The 23,400-nt window shown below is 41.2% G+C and overlaps 1 protein-coding gene across 3 annotated transcripts; it reads left to right on the top strand.

Moving 5' to 3' along the window:
* The first annotated feature begins 18,799 nt into the window (after positions 1 to 18,799).
* Positions 18,800 to 22,608, top strand: LOC147607824 (probably inactive leucine-rich repeat receptor-like protein kinase At5g48380). Of its 3 annotated transcripts, XR_015264618.1 has the most exons (3): positions 18,806 to 21,314; positions 21,397 to 21,963; positions 22,076 to 22,608. XR_015264618.1 is itself a non-coding variant. In XM_086789982.1 (2 exons), exon 1 carries the CDS (start codon positions 19,439 to 19,441, stop codon positions 21,287 to 21,289), a length of 1,851 nt encoding a protein of 616 aa, XP_086646108.1. In that variant the 5' UTR covers positions 18,800 to 19,438; the 3' UTR covers positions 21,290 to 21,314; positions 22,076 to 22,608. The 3 variants fall into 3 exon arrangements, 1 of the variants encoding a protein (XP_086646108.1); XM_086789982.1 differs by lacking the exon at positions 21,397 to 21,963 and having other exon boundaries at positions 18,800 to 21,314; XR_015264617.1 differs by having other exon boundaries at positions 18,806 to 21,963.
* The last annotated feature ends 792 nt before the right edge of the window (positions 22,609 to 23,400 follow it).

Here is a 23,400-nt window from a genome sequence, read left to right as displayed (position 1 = left end):
TCCAGCCTACCCCAACCGGCCCATGGGTTAGCCAACCGCCCAACCACTCTATTGGTGGGATCCCTCTTTATAAAATTTGGTTGTGTTTTGTCTCCCGGGTACCAAGGAAAAGAGTTCCCAGGCCTCCTAGTCGGCACTCATGCAAAATATAAAATAGACACACCACTTACGCACCCAATATGAAATTACCTTTTTTCAGATTCAACTATCTTCAAGACAAAATTGGAATAGAACCACAGTGTTTCCATCATAATCCTTAATATTCCAGTTCCATGGTTTTTACAAACAAGTGTCATCCGGACTCTTTGTTGACCAGCTAGTCAACCAACGAGATCCAATTTCATAGTTTCCAGTTCACTTAAATAAATTTCCTCCCAATCCATGAATATCTCCCTCGACATACGCATGGATGTCATAATTTTGGATATTTACCCTTACGATTAGAAATCACATTTATTTTATGAGATAAATAGAGAAATATCTTTAGGAAATAAATCTAGGAATAAATTCAAGTAATTTTGTACTAAGACCATGACCACATAAGAAAGGTGGGTCAGTAAGATGCCTACCCATCTCTTGATTCGTAAATTAAGCCAAGACTTGTGACCATTCCCATTTCTTCTGTACCAAGAAGGGATAACTGTGGAATTTTCCCTAAGACCCGAAATCGTCTAGAAATAAGTTAGAAATTGATGGATGGATCACCCGAGATACGAGATTCGTGATTTTCATTGAGGAAGTCTCGGTTTGAAAAAAGGGTCTTGTGAAATCAACACTAGAGATGTTTTCTCGTGAAATGGCTTTTCGTGAGAGGAAATCAAACTCAATGGGAAAATCTTACTTGCATAGAAACTCTATTTTTGTAAAGTAATGTCTTACGCCAGAATGTTGGAGGAAGCATTTGGCTTATTATTTAATCTAAGGAGAGTTTACGTTACAACAGCTAGGTGGGGAGTCATTGAAGGACGCGGCAAAGCCTGCCAAGGTCTTGACCAGCCTCGGTACGGTTAAAAATGATGCACTTCTAATACGATGGGCGAGGGCTGACGAAGCAGTCCCTGAGTGAAGTGCTACGACACCTAAGGAGGATCCTAGAGGGTTCTGACCAGGCGCAACCTGACACATATGACATAATATTGGGGAGACCCTTCATGAGGGAATGTAAATTGGTGCATGAATGGGCCTTGGATGATCATGTGTATGTACGTAGGGATTCGCAAATCTTAAAGATTGATCTGAGAATATGGAAAGCACACCCCATGTGGAGGGGCAGTTTTTTGGTAATGATTCGGTCACAATGGAGCGAACCACCTCTATAATACAGATATGCCAACCCTTGGAGGGAGATCCCAAGGATGAACATGAAATGAAAATGTATGCGTCACTCCCTCCTCCAGACTTCAGTGAAAACTGGATGCATGTATTGGCCACCATTGATGTGATGCAGCCCAAAGAGGAACCCAATATTTGGATTATGGAACCGTCCCCAAACAACCTCTATCTGCATGGTTAATTGGCAGATCATTGATGAGGAATCAGGAGGGGAGACATCAAGTACAGAAGGTATTGTAGCACAAAGCCGTACTAGTGCTCAGCGCCTCATACGGTGGTAGAAACACAAATGGTATATAGCCCACCGAAATGTCCTATTACGAAGAAAACCCATGGATACCCAGTGGTTGAGGTACCTTGAGGCCACTAAGGTACACGATGAGTTGTCAAAGGATTGGGGCGAGGAGTTGAGTAAGATATCGCTGAAAGGAAGTCACAAAGAGAAAATCGCCCTTCAAGAGCCAGAAACACCCAAGCTTACAAAAGCTGGGTGCCAAAAATGTAATAAACTTATAGCAAAGGCAGAGTGTGAGGCTAAAAAGATCATGGTTAAAGCTAAAAGTGATAATGAGGACAAATGAGACTTACTTTTAATACCCGAGCACTTCAAAAACTACATTGTTGATGAACAGAGGGTTCGACTGATAGCTACAATGAAGAAAGAGGATGGGCTGTCCATATCGTACGATGCCTCGAGCAGAAGTCAAGGAGGTAGATATTGCGGGACCAGGGGAAGAAGCTCGGCTTGTCTACATTGCTAAAGATTTGACTTCGGCTGACTTCGGTTGAAGAAGATGAGCTCATTGCTCTCCTCAAGGAATTTAAGGATTGTTTTGCCTGCAATTACAAGGAGATGAAGGGGGTACTGCATGAGGTGGTACAACATATGATTCCAATCATGGAAGGTTCGAGACAAACTAGGCAGAATCCATACCAGATGAATCCTAAGTATGCGGCAATTGTAAAGGAGGAAATTGACAAGCTCATTGCTGCGAATTTCATCTATGAAATCGAACATACGGATTGGTTGTCACCAATCGTAATAGTGCCAAAAAAGAATGGAAAGCTTAGGGTATGTGTTGATCTTAAAAAGGTTAATGCAGCCACTAGGAAAGAGCATTATCCATTTCCTTATACAAAACACGTTTTGGAAAGAGTGGCAAGGAGAGAAGGTTATAGCTTCTTGGATGGATTCTCTGGCTACAATCATGTGTCCATAGCACCAGAGGAGCAGCACAAGACAACTTTCAACACAATGGGCGACATTTGCATACAAGGTTATGCCATTCAGCCGCATAAACGCCCCAGCAACCTTTCAATAGTTGATGTGCATAGCCTTCAAGGACTTCTTTACAAAAGTGGTTGGAGGTATTCATTGACGATCCATGTGCACACTCTCGATGGGTAGACCATTTGGCCTGCTTGAGGAAAGTGTTCGAGCAGATTGTATATCACTGAACCCCTTGAAGAGTCATTGACGATCCATGTGCACACTCTCGATGGGTAGACCATTTGGCCTGCTTGAGGAAAGTGTTCGAGCAGTGTCGATTATATTGTATATCACTGAACCCCTTGAAGAGTCAATTTTGGGTCAAGCATGGTGTGATATTGGGACACATTGTCTCAAAGAATGGTATATCCATTGATGATAGCAAGGTCAAACTGATATTGGAGCTGCCACCGCCTACAACCTACAAGGGAGTGCAAAGGTTTATGGGTCATGTGGGGTATTATCGCCGCTTCATAAATTTTTATGCTAAAATAGCCAGACCCTTGTATGAGACCCTCATTGTCTTTGAGTGGATCGAGGAGTGTCAAGAAGCATATGGTCGACTGAAGCAAGCAGCATTGGCAAAGCACGCCAATTCTACGACCCCCCAATTAGGATCTCATATTCCACATGCACATTGATGCATCAAATTTTGCTATTGGTTGCGTACTAGCTTGGTGAGTTCAAATTGGACTATCCAGTTTGCTTTGCTAGTCGTCAGCTGAATTATGTAGAGGTGAATTACACCACCATAGAGAGAGAAGGATTGGCCATGGTTTATGCCGTCAAGAAATATCAACATTACCTCTTGGCCAACAAATTTGTATTTTTCGTGGACCATCAAGCCTTATTATACCTAGTAAATAAACTTTGCACCACGGGGAGAATCACACGATAGTTACTATTGTTGTTGGAATTCAACTTTACAGTCCACGGTAAGGAAGGGAACACAACTTGTGCTGGCTGACCACATGTCAAGACTTTCAAATGGGGAACCTGGTGTGTTGATGATGACCTCCCTGATGCTTGTTTATTTAGGTTAGACATGGTACCCAAATGGAGTGAAGAAATCTCAGAGTATCTAACTTATGGTTTTTTGCAGAAAATACCTTTGAACAAAGATAAAATGCAGCGGCTTATCAAGCTGGCTGCACCTTATCAACTGATTGCGAGAGAACTGTATAAGTTAGGAAAAGATAATGTGCTCAGACGATGCGTTAGAGAGGATGAGTTCGTCACCATATTGGAAGAAGCTCATTCAGGGATTGTAGTAGTAGGCAGGTATTTTGCTGGATAAAGCATAGCTAGAAAAGTGCTTCAAGCAGGACTATGGTGGGCTACATTATTTGGAGACACCATAGAATTTGTCAAAAGATGCGAAGAATGTCAGTGTTTCGCTATTCCACAGCAAAAGGACAAGATACCGCGCTCACCTCTATTATTGTAAGACAACCATTTGAGAAATGGGGGATAGATTTTGTGGGGGACCAATTAGTCCAGCAGCACATCCATCCCTCCTAAGCCCGATACGTGATCGTGGCCACGGACTATTTCACAAAATGGCCAAAGCTAAACCCTCAAAGAGAGCTGATGCGCGAACAACTGCAAAATTTTTATATGAGCAAATCATCTCGAGGTTTGGCTAGCCATTAGAATTGGTGAGTGATTGCGGCTCACATTTTATCAATGAGGTGATTAATCATTTACTTGTGGGATTCTTAGTAATCCATCAAAAATCATCACCTTATTATCCACAAGCCAATGGTCAAGCAAAGAGTACAAACAAGATTTTGTGTACTATCTTGACAAAAACCTTGGAAGCAAGTCGAACAGATTGGGAACATAAGCTGACAACAGCCCTATGGGCCTACTGAAAATCATATAAGGTAGTGATGGGTTACACTCCTTTCTACCTAGCTTATGGTGCGGAAGCTCCATTAGCTTATGGTGGTGAGAGCGTTTAATGGAGAATGCATTAGCTGAAAGGCTAATTGACTTAGAAAGGCTTGATGAGACTAGACTGATAGCATCACATGGACTCATGGTTGAAAATTTACGAAGGAAACATTGGTTCAACAAAAACCTTAAGCAAAAAGAACTTGAAACGGGGGACCTTGTCCTCATGTATGGTGTTGGTAGTGCTAGGAAAAATAAACTTAAATACCAAGGCCTAGGACCATTCTGAGTATCGAAAATCACACCTCAGGGGGTCTATTCGAATTGAGACAATTGACAGCATCCAAATGGAGGGTTATGTCAATGGAAGTAAATTAAAAAAATACTTTGGACCACTAACCCAAGAGATGCTCTTGCAAGAAAATCTCTTGAAACAATAGAAACAGCTTGCAAAAGAAAATATACAGCAAGCACAAGAAGAGGCTAAGTCTAGAGAGATCAAAGCCAAACAATTACTGCTGCACAAAAGACTGATACATGTCAACATGACTTCTGTGACCCTTTTGGACGAAGGGGAACTAAACATTGAGCCGGCACGACTCAAGGTGGGACTTACTACAGCTAAAGTCCATGCAACAGGCATTGCATTAATAGATACGGGTTCATGTCATAACTTGATCTCGTATGAAACTTGGGTAGCATTAGGTAAACCACACCTTGAACCCACCGATGCGCAAGTTCGTAGCATTGACTTGATAGCCACAAAAGCCGAGGGATTTTTAAATGTTAACATCTCCATCAAAAATAATTCCTTAGTCGGGAAGGTGTTTGTCATGCTTGCAAGTTCCATGGAGAAGAGATGATTCTAGGACGATCTTGGATCTGTGCTAGTAAATGCAATATCCAATGGGAAGAACGAACATCATTGATAAACACAGGCAAGAAGGTCATGTCCATAACCTTATGGAGCTCGACAAACAGAGGGAAGCACGTCATAATTGATGAACAAACAATGAGTGCAATGGCAACACCTTAGAGGATAGAATCAACAACTGTTTCGCACGCTTACCCACACAATGCCCTAAATCTAAGGGGACACAGAAGTGGGTGCCCAAGAATCAACTAACAGATCAACCAAATAAGATGCACACCATAAATGATAAAAAGAACCTAAGAAGAGTCTGCAAACAATTCAAAAGTCAGGCCTTGTTGACTCAAACCAATTGGCAAGACTCCAAGCATCCAAAGAGACCTCAAGGAGCTCGTGTGAGCAATGGGTCCGAAAGGACTTACTGCGAGCACAAGGATACTATCAAGGCAATGCAGCAATATGGGTACCCAAACCCCACTTAATGGCCAATACCACAAATAGGTCGAGTCTTCAAAAAGGGTGGTAAAAGCGTGCAACAATCAACTCCTGACTCAAAGAAGCACCACACCAACCCTTGTGTGGAGGAAAAAGCAACCCCAGCCAAATGGGTTGGGAATTCCCAAAGCAACAAAAGTACCCACTTTGGCTACAAAACTCAACAGGGAACTTAAGGGTAAACACAAAGAAATTCAGCAAGGAGATGCAGATGGAAGCCCTCCACAACCAGATACAGCAACAAAATTGTTCAGTTGGGTGGAAGGAACAATAAAAAAACTCCCACATGGAACTAAAACGACTGCATCAACAAATGCCCAAAAGCGCCCAGGTGACCCCTTGGTTCTCATGGCGATAAACAAAAGATATCCAATGATTGCACAAATGGGTACAAGGTAAGCAATGTATCATTCACTCATCATGTGCATGTGTGACTGCTTGAGCATAAAGGAAAAAAATGAGAAAAATTTGATCTTATGCATTCCACGTGAAACTGTAGAAAAAGGGTTCATGCCGTGAACCACATTACAGTCGTTCACGTCGTGAACCACCTTAAAGAGTTTCATGTCGTGAAAGAGTTCAAAATAGGTTATGCCGTGAAACGATAATTTTTTAGCATAGCCAATCGCACAGTGCCATGTGGCATTCTTCACTAAGATAGCCGCCCTATCCGAACCGCTACGTTATAAAATCAATTTTCTTTCCTTTTTTTGTCATTTTGTATCATGTGCGTGGAGTGATTGTTTGCATTCGCTTCTGTGTGCATCTTTCGAGCTCGCCATCTCTCAGCGATTCTCGACTAGTCCTTCGAGGTGGGAGCTTGATCATCATTTTTTCTTTTCTTTTCTTTTCTTTTTTGTTGGTTTTTATTTTCGTTTTGTGTTCATCAAGTCACAATACACATTAAGTGGTAACACAAATGATGTGGCCTTTCACGATTGATTCAATCACAAAATTTACAAAAGATTATGTCTCCTCATACACCAAATGAAATGATTAAAAATATGTCTGCACTTTCATGGCACACCATTTTCACAGCCTGAGCCTTTCACGGCCATAGGCTTTCACACACGGAAACTATTCCTGCACTTTCACGCCTAAGCTTTTCACGGCTAGAGGCTTTCACGAAAAATATGTTTGCACTTTCACGGGGCACACCACTTTCACAGCCTGAGCCTTTCACGAAATCTATTCCTGCACTTTCACGCCTGAACCTTTCACGGCAAGAGGCTTTCACGAAAACTATTACTGCACTTTCATGGGCCAGAGTCTTTCACACGCCAGAGTCTTTCACGACCAGAGTCTTTCACACAGACTAACACTTTCACGGCTAAAGTCTTTCACGAAAACTATTCCTGCACTTTCACACCTAAGCCTTTCATGGCTTGAGTCTTTCACGAAAACTATTTCTGCGCTTTCATGGCCTCACCTTTTCACGGCCTGCACATTCATGTATTCACTTCTACTTTGCCATGAACTGACTATTAACACACCAATGGATTGCTCATACACTAACACACTCTTCAACTATACTAACCTATTCCCAATAAATTACTTACTCAAAAAAAAGAAGAAGAGAGAAAGATATTAACCCCGCCACAGTCATTCGATTGATCCTATGTGCCTGATACACAGATGTCGGCCTCGGAGTTCTAAGCCCACAAGAACCCATCTACAACTCAAGCAAGCAGTGCCACTGGATCCCCAGCTAGCCAGAAAAGACGGGGAACACAGTGACCAAAGCTGAACTACTTGGGTCCTTATGCCCAACCTTTCCATTGGGCCATCATCTTGAAGGAAGCTCACACAGCCCATGGAAAGGTAGCCCTCCAATACCATAGCTCAGAGTGTTTACAGATACTGGAAGAGGCTGAAGTAAGGCAAAATTAGACAAAGTCGGTCTCGAAAGGATGGCACAGATACTCCCCCGCACTATTGACATAGAACTCTGTGTGCGGAGTACTTGAAGACCTATGACAAGGGGACCAAAAGAGGGAGAATCATCAAGGCAAAGAACTCCTCATCACAGAGGACCTAATAAGAGAAGCTCTGCAACTTCCAACCGAATTAGGGCCCACCAACACAACATTGACAAGATGCCTTTAAAGGACATGCTGAAGAAGCCTTCCTACAATTCGAATGGAGTAGAGTACGAGAATATCCAAGATGAGACTATAGAGAAGGCCTATAGGGCCATGTCTTTAGTGATGCAGATAAAGCCAATAGATAGATACAATAGAGTGGGTCTCAACAGAATAGCAAAAGTACATAAAGAGAAAGAAGAAGATTGGGCATTCTATCTATATAAGGAGATGGAGAACTATTTGAAGGCCCACCAATCTAAGATATCTAACCCATACCTTCTTACACATGTTCTCAATCATGTCACCACCAAAAGACCTCTCAAGGAGCCTGAACAACCGGAGGAACAAATGCAATTGGCACTGCTACCAGACCAACCCACATTACCAGAAGATGTACATGAAGGGCAAGCCATCTTAATGGAGACTAAGGATATCATAAAGCAGATGAAGAAAGATCGCAGGAAGAGAACATATAGAAAGATGAGGGGGGGTGCTCACCAATGTTGCTGCTGAGTCACAAAGACTTGAGGAAGAAGTGGCCACAGAAATCCGTACTTACCGAGAGGCACTGAAAGAAAATATTCTGAGCCATACCACACAGGAACCCCAGCAACAGATCACACAGGAACCCCAGCAAAACAGATCACTCCTCCAACAAGCCCTGCCCAACTTATATTTACTGACTTATCTCCTCTCAAGAACTCAAGTCTGGCGGACACACCAATCGAGACAGCTCCTGAACCCAGTAATGCTCATATAAGCTGAAGAAAGACAAGATGTAGAGGTAGCCACAGCCTACCACACAGGAACCCCAGCAACAGATCACTCCTCCAACAAGCCCTGCCCAACTTATATTTACTGACTTATCTCCTCTCAAGAACTCAAGTCTGGCGGACACACCAATCGACACAGCTCCTGAACCCAGTAATGCTCATATAAGCTGAAGAAAGACAAGATGTAGAGGTAGCCACAGCCTAAGTATAGGAACAGAGACCTCCATGGAAGCAAGTAAAAGACAAAGAACTCCAGAGCCATCAAGTCCAAGCAAGAAGCGAAGATTGGAAGACGAAGAAGGATTACCACAACTGGCCTCCTTGCAGAACATCGATTATCAACAATTCTTGTAGGAGACTGTAGAAGGACTTGACGAGTTGCTCAACCAACCACCGACTGGGATGGAGACAGAATCAAACACCAATGCAATGTGGGAGCAGGAACAAAAAGTTTGGCGATGCCACCTTCTAACAACGCGTATGCTCCAAGACCGAAACACTGCACTCTGGTGGAAGCAAGTCAAAGATACATAAGCACAAGTTCAAAAGTTAAAGGAGGCAAACTTGGAAGCAGCCGAGACAACTCACAAAGAAGTCATTATGAAGAGTTTGAAAGAGACAGAAGAGTAGGAGAAAAGGTACAATGCACTGGAGAATAATAACCTTGTATTAAGCTAAACAATAGTACAAAAGATCAAGGAAAATGTTGATCTCAATGCCAAACTAGAACAAGCAAAAGAACAACTCCAGAAAGAAGTCAACTACACAAAGGAACTCTTGACACTCCATGCACAGCAAGTACAGGACTTCCAAGCTAATGCCAGGGCCAAGGAAGAAGCGTTGCAAGACCAAATCACGCAACTAACAGCACAGCTCAAAGCAGAGGAGGAGAGGATAATCCATCTACAATAGGAAAGGGAACAGACCAACAAGGCTCATGCCGAGAAGATCAGAGCTCTCAATGAGACAATAAGTGCAAGCCAGGCAGAAGCACACAGAAATAAGTTAGCACGTAAGGAAACTGTGACACAACTTATGAACCAAGTTCAAGACACTGAGAGGTTGGTTGTAGAAACACTACAACAGATTACCGACGCTCAGGCAAGGGAAGCAACCACTCAACGAGCCCAACAAGGTGCAGCGCGGAGATTTGAAGAACTGGATGCTGTGAGGATGGTCAGAGAGACAGCAATTTCAAACCTCATTAGCAACACAGGGTCCCGCCCACAAAAATTGGAGCGTTAGCTTGCAATCCAAGAAAGAACTCAGCGCGGCCAGAACCCAATGATGATCTTCGTCTACTCCTTGAGCGCGCCTCTGAGTTGGGACAGTTTCCAGTAGCTCCTCGGGCCCCTCCTCAAACTCTTTCTTTGTTTTTTGTCTACACTAACCCTCTCTCTACTTCAATATGACATAAATCTATCTAAGGATATAGGCCTAGGAGAACTAACATTAATCAAACAAAATACGAAAAGAGACATTGATCCTACTAATCATGGAAATTTTGCGAGGTGACTTAGTATTGACTAATCCACAGGACATCTTTTTCTATCCCCTACATCTTATCGTCGTAAATCTTCGTAGTTGGTGCCACATTCTCCAAAACTCAGAAATTATGGACAACAGTGTCAAAAAATTAGACCTTTTTGTCCCAAATGACAGTCCAGAGATGCCCGCCAACTACGAAGTCGTAGCACATAGTTACCAATGGGTCATAAGTCACAGCTGGTTAGAGGTATATAACACTCACCAACATCTAAACCTCTGTGAGTCCACTCTCTATCACCCTTTTGGCAACTCTACACTAATATCTACAAACATTTAGAAGCCATTATGACAACTGTACAATACAATTTTGATGCTACCCATATAGAGTATCCCACTATAAATGAAGAAGAAATTCCAAAGTTATGGGAATTTATTAAGTCTCATAAGCCTAGTCACCCACCCCCTAGCACAGGATAGGGTCAAGAAGAACCTTCTTCTTCATTTTCAAAATCCACTTACCCTATCTACTCTAATGTTGCTAGTAAGCTACTTAACCCATATCCTAACTCGCAACCTACTAACACATCTCAGGCTGAATACATTTTCTCATCTTTTGATCCTCCCAAGATAGATTTTCCCACTAACACTCTAGCCCCCACGATGAGGAGGTACTGGTACCTACCCCATCTCCAACAAGGCACTCTCAAGAGGTAAGACACATCATCCCACAAGATAATCTTGAACCATTTACTGATCATACAATCTTGGATACTTTGTCAGCTACTACAGAGTATGAGGGGCTCATACGAGCAGGCAATCTTCTTTTGAAGCCCAAATTAATGTTCAAGTTACTCATGCAGATTGTTCCCTTTGAGACCACACGCCGGATCATGCCAAAAGCATACTTAGAAGTTACTCTAACAAAACAACATAATAATGTACCATACCCTCTCCACGCCCCACGACCTGACTTAGAAGAACTTCTTTCATTAGCGGGAGAGGGCACCTTATGGGCAAATGTGGCCAAGCACACAAAGTTGGCCAATATGATCAGCTACTATTTCCGTGTGGCGGAAAGCAAACCCCGTGCACACAATAGTCACTATTGAAGAGCACCCCCACCTAGAAGATTTTGAAATTCAACCCAACTGGAGAAAAGAGTACTTAGCGATTCCAGAATACAACCAAGTGTACATGAGTGCGCCACCAACATTGCAGGTCGATCCATTGTACATGCCAATTAAAAGAAGATGGACACTGTTGGAGTTTCAAGAAGCCAAAAGGCGTGACTTGCACGTGTGCTACAACTTCCCCATCTTTATACCAGCCAACATTTGCCCACATTCAAGAACAAAGAAAACAGATATTAACATGGATCAGGGCATGGCACAGCATTCTCGACCCCGCTATTGTCGCTAATGTTGTAATTTTGAAGTTAGTGGTGGTGCTCATAGACCAACAAAGAAGCCTTATGATGGCTATGAGGTAGAACACATGAGGTTCGACATGAACCAAGGGCCATCAGATCAGGGATGCTTTATTACCATCGGCTTCAATGTCTTCCAAGATACATGCACATCACTTTTGAATACATAGTGGATACCGGATTTTGGAGATCCCATTTAGCTTTCCGATGCACACTCAAGAAGCTCCAATCCAGGAGAAACTTCTACCGACATGAGTTCGGTGATGACCAGGTCTTCCGACCTCGGTAACAGGTTCTACAGATAGAACCTACATCAGGAAGGGGGGATGTTAATCCCATTTTGGATTAAGAAACATGATCCTCAATTGAGGACATTAATAAGTGTCATGAAACGGCACTATAAAAGTTGTACATTATGAGATATTGGCCACCCAAGGCCTAGTAAGTGAGTTTTGGGTGCCCAAGTGTGAACAAGGGCCAAATGTATATAAGGCATTTTCTCATAATGAAAAGACACAATCCCCTTTATGCTATAGAGAGCTCTCCCTTGTGTCTTGAGAGAGATTGAAGGAGTGAGAGCATTCTAGCATTGTGCCTCTTTCATGCTTGTGTGAGTCATGCTTGTGTGAGAGAGTGAGAGAGAGAGAGTGATTGCCTTATGTGACGGTGTGAGCGACTCTACAGTGACAACGTAGAGGTGGAGCTTGGAGGTTGGAGCTTAACAAGTGAGCTTGGAGGCCTCAAGGGACTCAAGTTCGAAGCATTGGTAAGTGTACCCTACGACAGTTGTGATCTATTGCTGATCCTTTAGGTGAATGTGTAGAGTTCCCTCTTGGAGTTGAGGTAGCCCATAACACATTCCTGCAAGCAATGCGCTATCATGACTCTAGACAGATTTGTACTCCTTGGTATTGAGATGCTTGTTGTGAGACTATAGCTTCTCTACACATTTAGTACGATTTAATATTTCCAATTTCAAAAAACTATCCAACAACATAATACCCTATTTTGGGAGAGTAACAAAGCATACCATAGAATACTAATTAAGTCTTCCTAATTTAAAAAAACTATCAAACCAAAAAATACCATATTCGGGGAGAGCAAGTTGATCACCAAACCAAAGGGAAAAATGAGTTTGATGATGTAGAAGCCTTTAACAACACTCCAATGGTAGAGTTGAATCCTTACTAACTTAGAAAATTAATTATGATTAGCACTAATCACGTTGTTAACAAGAAAAGTTTTTGTTAACAAACTAGTGAATGATTTGATTAAAACTCAAGAACTTGTTTCTGCTTAACAAAGTGACATACATACCTCCTTAACATATACCTCCTCAACATGATATGTGATGAAACCATGGCTCAATATCCTTGGAAGATGTGATGAAAAAGAGAGATTTCACACTTTCCTACTAGAATTTCACTGCCACTTGCATGATAATTTTTGAGGATTTAACTTGATCACTCCTCCCCTCCTTTAATGCCTTGAAACTAGTGATGTTATTGTAGATGCTCTAAATGAGGCCCTCTTGTTGAAGATGTGCCCAAGCTCCTTCATTTTTAATGATTTGTGAGCTTCGAGAAAGAGGGGAAAAACAAGATAAATGGCTATCTAAGATACTAATGATTTAGCTAACTAGAGTTACCCTAGGATGCATTAGATGATCAAGGGCTCATGATTGGCTTTAATTAGGATACTAATGATTTAGCTAACTAGTTTTATCCAAGGATGCATTAGATGATTAAGGGATCATGGTTGGCTTTAATACCAACAAGAAATGCAAGAATGCTATTAAGATAAATGACTAAAACTATGGCATAATGACAAGATAAGAGAGACAAAAACTCATGTATGATTCCATTAGATTTAAGTCCTTTATATAGGCTTTACATCTTTGTTAGCCACTAATTATGACTCATAACCTTGATTAATCCATCCCCTAATCCTTCCTCCTAGATTTGAGGACCATCTCCTTGTTAAAGTGATTGAGCAGCCACTATGCTTCTCACCTAATTCTAGGTGCCTTGTTTTGGCACCCTTTGGGATCAACATTCTCAAGTCTCCCTCACTTTTACATCTCTTTTGGGACCTTTGAACCTTAGTCCTATGACTAGTACAATTTTTACTTCATTTGAGGGTCACATAACTCTCCCCCTTGCTCCTAAAATTCACCCAACATCACTTACTATTTTTAACATTCCTTACAGTGACCGTAATGCCAAATTCTAGAAGTAAAAGCAACCATCGTGTAATTCTTCCCAACATCACTTGATATTTTTAATATTCCTTATAATGACCATAACATCAAATTCTAGAAGTAAAAGCAACCATCGTGTAATTCTTCCCATGGTGCAAGGCTTGTTAACAAGATATAATAGTGCCTGGTCCACAAAGTACACAAACTTGCTGGCTAATAAATAATGTATATATTTTATCATAGCATAATCCATGGCCAACCCTTGTCTTTCAGTTGTTGTGTATAGCTTATCTCTTGCATCATTGAGTTGCAAAGAAAAATAACTAGGTAATCTCACTTGTATTCCTTTGGATGATGCACCAACACACATCCAATGGAAAAATTTCAAGTGTCAATGTGCACATGAAATACATTAGGTCACAGTTGGGAGGTCTCAAGATGGGTGCGCTAGCCAAGGCACTCTTCAGTCCATCATATGCCCTTTAGCACCTGCAGTCTAAGTCTATACAATGGCAATTTTTGCATAAAATATGATAAACCGTCAAGTACCCCACATGTACCATAAAACATTGTACTCCCTTGTAGTTTGTGGGTGGTGGTAGTTCTCCAAAATCAGTTTGACTTTGAACTCAATATAACTCCAAGATTTAATGAAAATTGAATATGGGTGTTTGTTTGATGTTATCACTTGAAGTCTACACTATCTCCGTCTCTCTTGATTTTATAGTTAGATCTCTCACCATCTCCCCCATTTTGCAAGCGCCATTGGCATTCAGGTTGAGGTGAGATCTTTTTCTTCCTACCCTCTTACAAAGTACCATTGTTGAAGTGATACTTTTGGTGATAAAAGTGAAGAGACCTAGCTTCCGCATAAGAGGGCAATGTCACATTTTGAAGGTGGCTAGAGAGAGAGAGAGAGAGAGAGAGAGAGAGAGAGAGAGAGAGAGAGAGAGAGAGAGAGAGAGAGAGAGAGAGAGAGAGAGAGAGAGAGAGAGAGAGAGAGAGAGAGAGAGAGATTTGTAAGAAAACTTTAAAACTTTAAAAATAGTATCCTTTTCAAGTTACACCCTTGATTATTTAAGGGGAGGCTATTTACAAAATCTCCTTGAATACATCTTTGCTATGTACTGTCAACATTCTAATAAGAAGGATATCACACCTTTCATTTATGGAGATATAATCCTTTGAATATGTGGTTGTATTTAATGTAGAAGCATAATATGCTAAAATTAGTTTTTAAAAACGAATATCACATCTTTCAATTATAGGCAAATAATCTTTTGAATATGTGGTTGTATTTAATGTAGAAGCATACTATGCTACAATTAGTTTTTTTAAAAAGAATCTCACATCTTTCAATTACGGGCAAATAATCTTTTGAATATGTGCTTGTAAATGCATTCAATGTAGAAGTATACTATGATATCATTAGTTTATAGCCCCCAAAATTCATCAAAGATATAGCTATATGAATTGTTGCATTCGTGCACGAGAGAGAGAGAGAGAGAGAGAGAGAGAGAGAGAGAGAGAGAGAGAGAGAGAGAGAGAGAGAGAGAGAGAGAGAGAGAGAGGCTACACCTTTTTTCACAAGGTGTTTTAGAAGTTAAAATCTTAAATGTAATTGAACTAATAAAAACATGAAATATTAATGAATAAATTAGCATAGATAGATGAAACTAGACACAAGAATGGTTGCTAATGCAACACTATTACTTAGGTAATTACCACTTTCTCCTCAATGCAGAAGAGTCATGGCCTTAAGAGCATTGATAGGAGAGCATCATAAAAAAATGTGTGCCAAACAATGTAGGCCTTTCATCAAGGTAGGGAGCTATGTTAAAATCAAAGGAGCTTTAAATCTCATGGCATCACATGAGGAAGGCCTCATTGAAATACAAGGACACTAAATTCAAAGGTTTTAGAAATTTTCCAATTGGACATCATCATCATAGTTTTTCTTGAGAAGGAACTAAATATAATTTAAAGGGGTAGATTAAAATATTCACAACAGTCTCGTCATACATTATCTCCTTGCATAGTGTTCCTCATTTTTAAACTATATGCATCATTCAATACTCTAATTTGAAGAAACGATTTGTGAAGAGGTTATCTTAGTTTTGCGCTTGTGATTTGTTTAGCTTGGGAGATTTTTTTCCTTCTTATCTAGCATAGATGCACTTTTCCTTTATTTGACCAATATAAACTCTTTGCGCCTGGGATGTGTTTAGCTTGGGAGATTTCTTTCCTTCTTATCTAGCGTAGATGCACTTTTTCTTTATTTGACCAATATAAATTCTTTAGTCATTGAAATTCAAAGATAATTTTCAAAATGTGGAGGACTCTAAAATCAATGCTAGTATCAATATTCACACGACCAAGTTAGCCATCACAACATTAAATGAAACTTGGCCTTTTTAAATATGAATGTGCTAAGATTGGCACAATTATGATTCCTTCACAAAACTTGGCCACCACATCATTGTAATGTAAGCTCTAGCGTGGAACATGAAGAGAAAGTTGTTATTAAATGCCAAAAAGTGCATTGGGCTCTTGGGCCTACTTTGGAGTGGGAATGGTACCTAACATCTATGAGAGCCTTTAAGCATACACAAAGATCTTAAAGTAATAGGGTGTGGGCTAATTTTTCTTAGGAGTGGAAATGGTACCTAACAATATGAGAGCCTTTAAAGCATACACAAAGATCTTAAATTAGTAGGTTGATTTACTTGTCTCTATAAAGGCCCATTTGCACAAGGGCAATTGTAGATGATAACATAGCTTGATGTGAAATTATAACAAGATGGATCCCTTTATTTGTCTAATTTCACAAGGTATTATATGAGCCTATGCACACAACAAAAATAAATTGATGTTTTGTGTGCCCCCATCACCTAGCTAAGGTAGTCATCCATGCAGTCTTTCCCCTCCCCCATCAATTTAAACATTACATCTCCCTTATCCAACAAATTTTCTCTAAAGAAAAACCCTAACAATATGCAACAAACTTTCACATTGTTTGATAACAAAGGTATGTTTCAGGAGTGAGACAGAATATCCATAAGAGGGGGTTTGACCATTCACAAAAAAGGTGAGGGAAAATTTTACCCAAAGAAAAAATGAACACTTAGATTTTAAGCCACTTACGGGCAAGATTGTGAAGTTGAAGCTAAACCCATGGCTATAGAAATCGCCTTCAGGGTGGAAGAGGAGGAGGGGGGAAAGGGGGGGTGGGGGTTTAGGGGTGTATTGGTGAATAAAAATTAAGAGTGTGAGAACTCAAATTGCTGAAATGAATTTTCAAGCATTTGATGTGTGAAATTCTTGTGCCTCTTCTTCTAGGATAGCAAACATGCAGATTAGATGTGAAGATTCATTGTGGACCAAAGATAATGAAGAATAAGAGAATGACCATGAGAAGGTAAGAGGTCCAAAGGGCAAACGATAATGATGAGAGCTCTTTTTTTGGAAATCTAGACTGATGCGAGGCCGTTTTGAGATGATGGGCATGTAGGACAACTAACAAGTCAAAATGTCCCCCCTCCCCCCTTCCCTTTTTCTCCACACACACACACACACACACACACACACACACACACACACACACACACACACACACACACACACACGCACACACACACACACACGCACAAACACACACACACACACACTTAAGTTGTAGATTTAGAGTGGGGATGGGGCCTCGACCTCGAGACTGGTGGGGTGCCACTGTTAGTCACTAGTGCCCATATGCCCATATGTCCAATTTAAAAATTTAACTGCTTGGTAATAAGGTAATAATGATTTGATGATGAGATTTGGCAGCTCACCTCTTTGTATAGAGCTTTGACCTTGTAGGGTAGAGGGGCTAGTAAAAGAACACTCGTCATAACATTAATAGTCCCATCCCCATGTTATTATATAACACAAGCTCCAAAACTTGAACCACCACACTCCAAAAGTAGGACAAAAATGCTAAGGTGCCACAATACCATTGGCCCAAAATCCTTATATTGGCTCTTTGCCGCTAGAATGATATTCCCTTCTCTATGTAATATTATCGAGCAGATGGTTCTTGTAGTCACCCGCCATAACATTGATAGTCCCATCCCCACTTTATTCAACACAACCTCCAAAATTTGAACCACCACACTCCAAAAGGTAGGACAAAAATGTTGAGGTGTCACAATACAATTGGCCCAAAATCCATCATAATTTTGGCTCTTTGTCGGAATAATATTCCCTTCTCTATGTAACATTATCGAGGCATATTGTTCTTGTAGCTATAAAAGCTATTTTTATGTTAACTCTTGGAAATTATAAGTGATTAGTCTTGCGAGAGCAATGATAAAACAAGAAAAGTAGAATCCAAGTTTGGGAGCACGTTTATTGAAGAGGCTGCTTGTGATTTTGTCAGGTGTCACTTAGTCGGTCGCTCTATCGCAGACATTGTCTCTTTAGTATGTCTGCAATATTTGCATGTAAAAAATTGTATTGTGAATTTGCATGCTAAAATAGTTTGCGGTTTGCAAGTTTTTTAATTCCTTATTTTGTGTGTAGGAATTTTTGAATTACTGAAATGTACTCTTTAAGGGCGAGCAAGCATTGGATATAATAACTGTCATGTAGAAAGTTTTTGTATTTGATGTAAAATAACTTTTTCTTGAACACCAATTTTTTTAACCCATAAAAAAATATTTTCTCAATTTTAAAAAATCTTATGCAAAGGTTCTCATTTTTTACCAGTAAGATTTATTTTCTCAATCTTAAAAAATCTAATGCAAAGGTGCTCAATTTTACCGGTAAAAAATGTTTTCTCAATTTGAGAAAAAATCTTATGGAAAATCATAAGCATTTTTAAGTTTTAGGATTTATTAAGAAAAATGATTTTGTCACGGGTGGTGACGGCGGCAGTCAAAGTTGACGGTGTGTCCTTGACCAGCCACTTGACTGAAAGACTGTCTTTTCTGTTCAGACGTCTCAGAGTCCTTTACACACTTTCCGGACTTTAACATTGTCTGTGTCACTGTTTTTCCACTTCATCGTGCCTACTTTTGCTCCTCGGCTCCTAGCTATGGCGGAAAATGCAGATGCAGAGCAACAGGCAGAGTAGGGTCCTTTTGCTGTAATGAAGCTCCTGCATTCGGCTATGGCAGATCATGTAGAAAAAGAAATAGTGCCTCGTTTTGTGCCTCTTCACCACCTAAATTGGGCCTCTTCTCAGTGTCTGTGACGGTTTAACCCGATTTGGGGGGGGGGGATTCTGCAAGTTCTTGCTGCAGATTAGGGTTTCTGCAAGCAGGCGCATTCTTTTGGCCCGCAGATGTGCTTTCTTTGCCTTTCATGCAGTATCTTTGTCTAGTAGGTTGGGTTTCGGGCGAGTGAAATCAGATCAGGGTTTAAATCTGTGTGTATGGCTTTCTCCGTGTAGGCTTGTCAAGGCTGATGATGGTGGTCTCTTGGAGAGTCAGAGGCATCTTGCACGATAAGGTGAGTAAACTAGGGTTTAAATCTGCAGAGGGTATGCCTTACTCATAATGGTGGCCTCTGTCACACCTTGGTGAGAAAACCAGCGGCATTATTGTAGCACACACTTTGCTCAAGAGATGGCTTCAATGGAGCTCGTGCAAGCTGCAGTTTTCATGGCTCTGCTAGGGCTTCTCTCGCATGTATGTGCAGAAGATGATACCAAATGTCTCAAGGCATTCAAAAATTCTGTAAAAGACCCCAACAACTACCTCAGTAATTGGAACTTCCAGAACACTTCACGCGGTAGTGTCTGCTCCTTCACCGGCGTGCTGTGCTGGAATGATCAAGAGAATAGAGTTCTAAGTCTGAAGCTTGAACAAGCAGGTCTCTCTGGCCCTTTCCCATCTGGCTTGAGTAACTGTAACTCACTCACAGGCCTGGATTTGGCAAACAACGGGTTTACAGGTCCCATCCCCGCCAACATCTGCCAACAAATGCGCTTCTTGACAAGTCTGGACCTTTCCCAGAACAAATTTTCAGGTGTGATACCGAATAATCTTGCTAATTGTACGTACTTGAATGCACTTCATCTGCAGCAAAATCAGTTAACAGGGTCCATACCATGGGGTATTGGTGTTCTTTCCAGGCTTACTGATCTAGATTTGTCTTCTAACTATTTGACCGGACCAATCCCTTCCAGTTTTTTTAATCGCAGTGCGATACAAAAGGCTGCATTTGGTGCTTCCGCTTTCGCAAACAATCCAGGCCTCTGTGGCCCTCCTCTGACATCTGCTTGCCATGGACCCTCATCCAAGTCAAAGCTACCAGTGATGGTGGCAGGTGCAATTGCAGTGGCAGCAGTTTTTGTTCTGATATGTGCATTTATCATGTGGTGGGTGCTCTTTCGGCCCCGCAGCAAGAGTAGTGCTTATCTCCGGGATGAGCATAAGTGGGCTAGACGCATCAAAGCACCTAATTCAGTCCCTGTTTCCATGTTTGAGAAGCCCTTAGTGAGGCTGAGATTGTCCGATCTAATGGCTTCCACGAATGGCTTCAGCAAGGATAACATAATTGCCTCGGGAAGGACAGGCACATTGTACAAGGCCTCCCTGTCAGACGGTTCTATACTGGCAATCAAGAGGCTTCAAATGTCATCACAGACAGAGAAGCAGTTCAAATCAGAAATGATTACATTGGGTCATTTGCGTCACAGGAATCTTGTTCCCCTGCTGGGTTACTGTGTGGCAGGTGGAGAAAAGTTGCTAGTTTACAAGCATATGGTCCATGGAAGTTTGAGAAACTCTCTCCATGAAGTGCCAGAAGAGGACAAGATAGACTGGACAACGCGGCTCAAGGTGGGGATTGGAGCAGCCCGCGGCTTGGCGTGGTTGCATCATAGTTGCAACCCAAGGGTCATACACCGGAACATCAGTGCTACGAGCATACTTCTAGATGAAAACTATGAACCAAGGATTACTGATTTTGGCCTTGCCCGCCTGATGAATCCCGTGGACACTCACATCAGCACATTTGTGAATGGGGATTTTGGTGATGTAGGCTATGTGGCCCCTGAATACATCAGAACCTTGGTTGCTACCATGAAAGGTGATGTTTACAGCTTTGGTGTTGTCCTTCTAGAGCTTATTACAGGTCAGAAAGCAATGGAAGTGTTTGGTGAAAGTGACTTCAAGGGTAATTTATCAGAATGGATTTCATACCTCTCAAACAATGGGCGGGTGCAAGAGGCCATTGACATCTCACTAAAGGGTAAAGGGTCTGATGATGAGCTTATCCAGTTTTTGAGGGTAGCATGCACGTGTGTTCTTTTGGCCCCAAAAGAACGGCCCACCATGTACGAAGTGTATCAGCTACTAAGAGCAATTGGAGAAAAGTACAATTTGACTGATCAAAATGATGAGATACCACTCTGCACCGACTCCAAGGATGGGGATTACACAAGTGAGCTTATAGTAGCAACAGAGAAATGAAGGGGCCTTCACAACTCCTTGCATGGTTGGTGATTCTATGCTATGCTTATGCCTTCACTGTGTCTGCTACATCCTTCCTCACTCTTAATGTTCAAATGTCTTGTTAGGTTAATGGAAAGCTGCAACATTCAAAATCCTTGAACTTGGGCCGTGTATTCAGCACCTGCACCTTGGCTGTGTACAGCACCTGTGGGCCGGCATTTATCACAACCTCTGAGTCCTTTGTGTTAAGGATAAGAATTCCCTCTCAGTTTGGTTGGCTTGAGGGTGGTGGAGGCAGAGCGCATGTTTCTGACATCGCGCTTTGCATTCGTCATTGTATTACCCGTTTGAAGGGTTGTAATAATATGTTAGAGTGGCGATTTCTTGGTGAACTTGACTGCAAAAGTAAAGGACTGTTGGTGGATAGCTTGTTGGACAAGCGAGGTTTTCTCTGACAATGTAGAGGTATCAATGTGGGAAGGAGTGCTAGATAGGTTCGAATCAAGGTCACAAAAAAAGGATAATGATGTTATGTGGCTATTTGAGGGGATGTGGTAGTGGGCGGATGGGATTGGTAAGGTGCCACATGCATCAGGCTTGAAATGCATGTGCCATGACTACGACAGCAACACATATAATTTGATTAGTGCTTTCTGTTTGTTTTGATAATTATTCATCATTGCCAAAGATTGGTCAGTTCTTTGTGCTTATTTGGATGATTCATTTCAGTCTGTGGTTGTTGAGCTTTGAAATGTTCTGTAAGCTTCTATTTACTGATCTGTTGCAGTATGTGTTTTCCAACAGGACATGACAACGGAATAAAGTTTGCATGCATCCATCCAAGGCTCATGTCATGGGATGTGAAAATGGATGGTCTGTCTGGTCCAAGATGACATGCTGTTCTCAGATATCTAAGCTTTGGCATATGTTAAATCTAGTATCACATCAAATATTGTTTATTTTTGTATTTTTATTGGAAATTATGTTGGGTACAATTCAACACTGTTTTGGAGTATTTGATGCATGACACCATGCATAGACTAATATCGAGAGTTTGTAAACATAGCAACTGTTCTTGTTTAGGAAAATCTAGCACATTGCTACTACAAGGTGCATCCACATCCCTTCGATTGGAGTTGTGACAGCGAGGGAGCGGTGAGTTGATTTGTCCTCACGCCCTTTAGATAAGATACCTTAAAAGGATGAAGATTGTGGGGCATGATGTACATGTATACTATGTGTGAGAACAGTTACCCAATATTCATGTAGCACTTGCTTCTCTGCCTTAGCAACAAGCTCATGGTTGATTAATGTTGCATTATGGTGCTGTTGTATGATCCTGGACACTTGTTTTTTTAATTTGTTTGAGGTTGATTAGTGCAAGGCCCTGGGCATTTGCTCTCTAACACTCCTCTCTGACACTCTGAGCTCGAGCAGCATCATTCTAGGCATGGGTTTGCACTGTGGAAGGTGCCAAAGGTACGACTGTACAATGTTAAGAGACGATAATTGTTTTTATCCAAGGCTATATGCTTTTTTAGATCTCTTTGCACAATCCTCTATAGCATGATAAAATGAAAGAACAGGTGTCTATGATTGCCCAAGAGTCTCTCTTGCTCTTAGCAGGCTGTTTGAATGCTTTCTGATCAGAGGCCCAGACATCATTGATGGGTGCTTAACGGAACTTGAAAGAGATCTAAAAGCCCACTTAACATGAATCTCAGTGCAGACACTTGAAACAGATCTAAAAGCCTCACTAAAAAGGAAATGGAATCTCATTGCAGACAAAGCATGGAAAAAAGCGCTCCCTTATGTCACATATCACAGTCATATAAATACCAGTGATTGTGGATTCCCATCTAGCCATGTCTCACATTTTGAAGTGGTGTGAACGTATTCTAATCTATTGGTAAAAATCTTAATGGCATGTGACAGGTGCGTCTTTATGTACGGTTGTTGGAATATGCAAGAATTGATATCGAGAGAGAGAGAGATATATATGTATACAGTGTGTATATATATGTATGTGTATGATATATATATATATATATGCGTGTGTGTATGTATGTGTATGATTATATATATAGATATATGTGTGTGTGTGTACACACACATATATATATACATAT

The sequence above is a fragment of the Cibotium barometz genome, chromosome 54, assembly GCF_041138505.1.
Source record: "Cibotium barometz isolate CiBa-2024 chromosome 54, ASM4113850v1, whole genome shotgun sequence".
NCBI classification, from domain to species: Eukaryota; Viridiplantae; Streptophyta; class Polypodiopsida; order Cyatheales; family Cibotiaceae; genus Cibotium; species Cibotium barometz.
The sequence above is the reverse complement of the archived record's forward strand: the minus strand, read 5'-3'. Positions and strand labels throughout refer to the sequence as shown.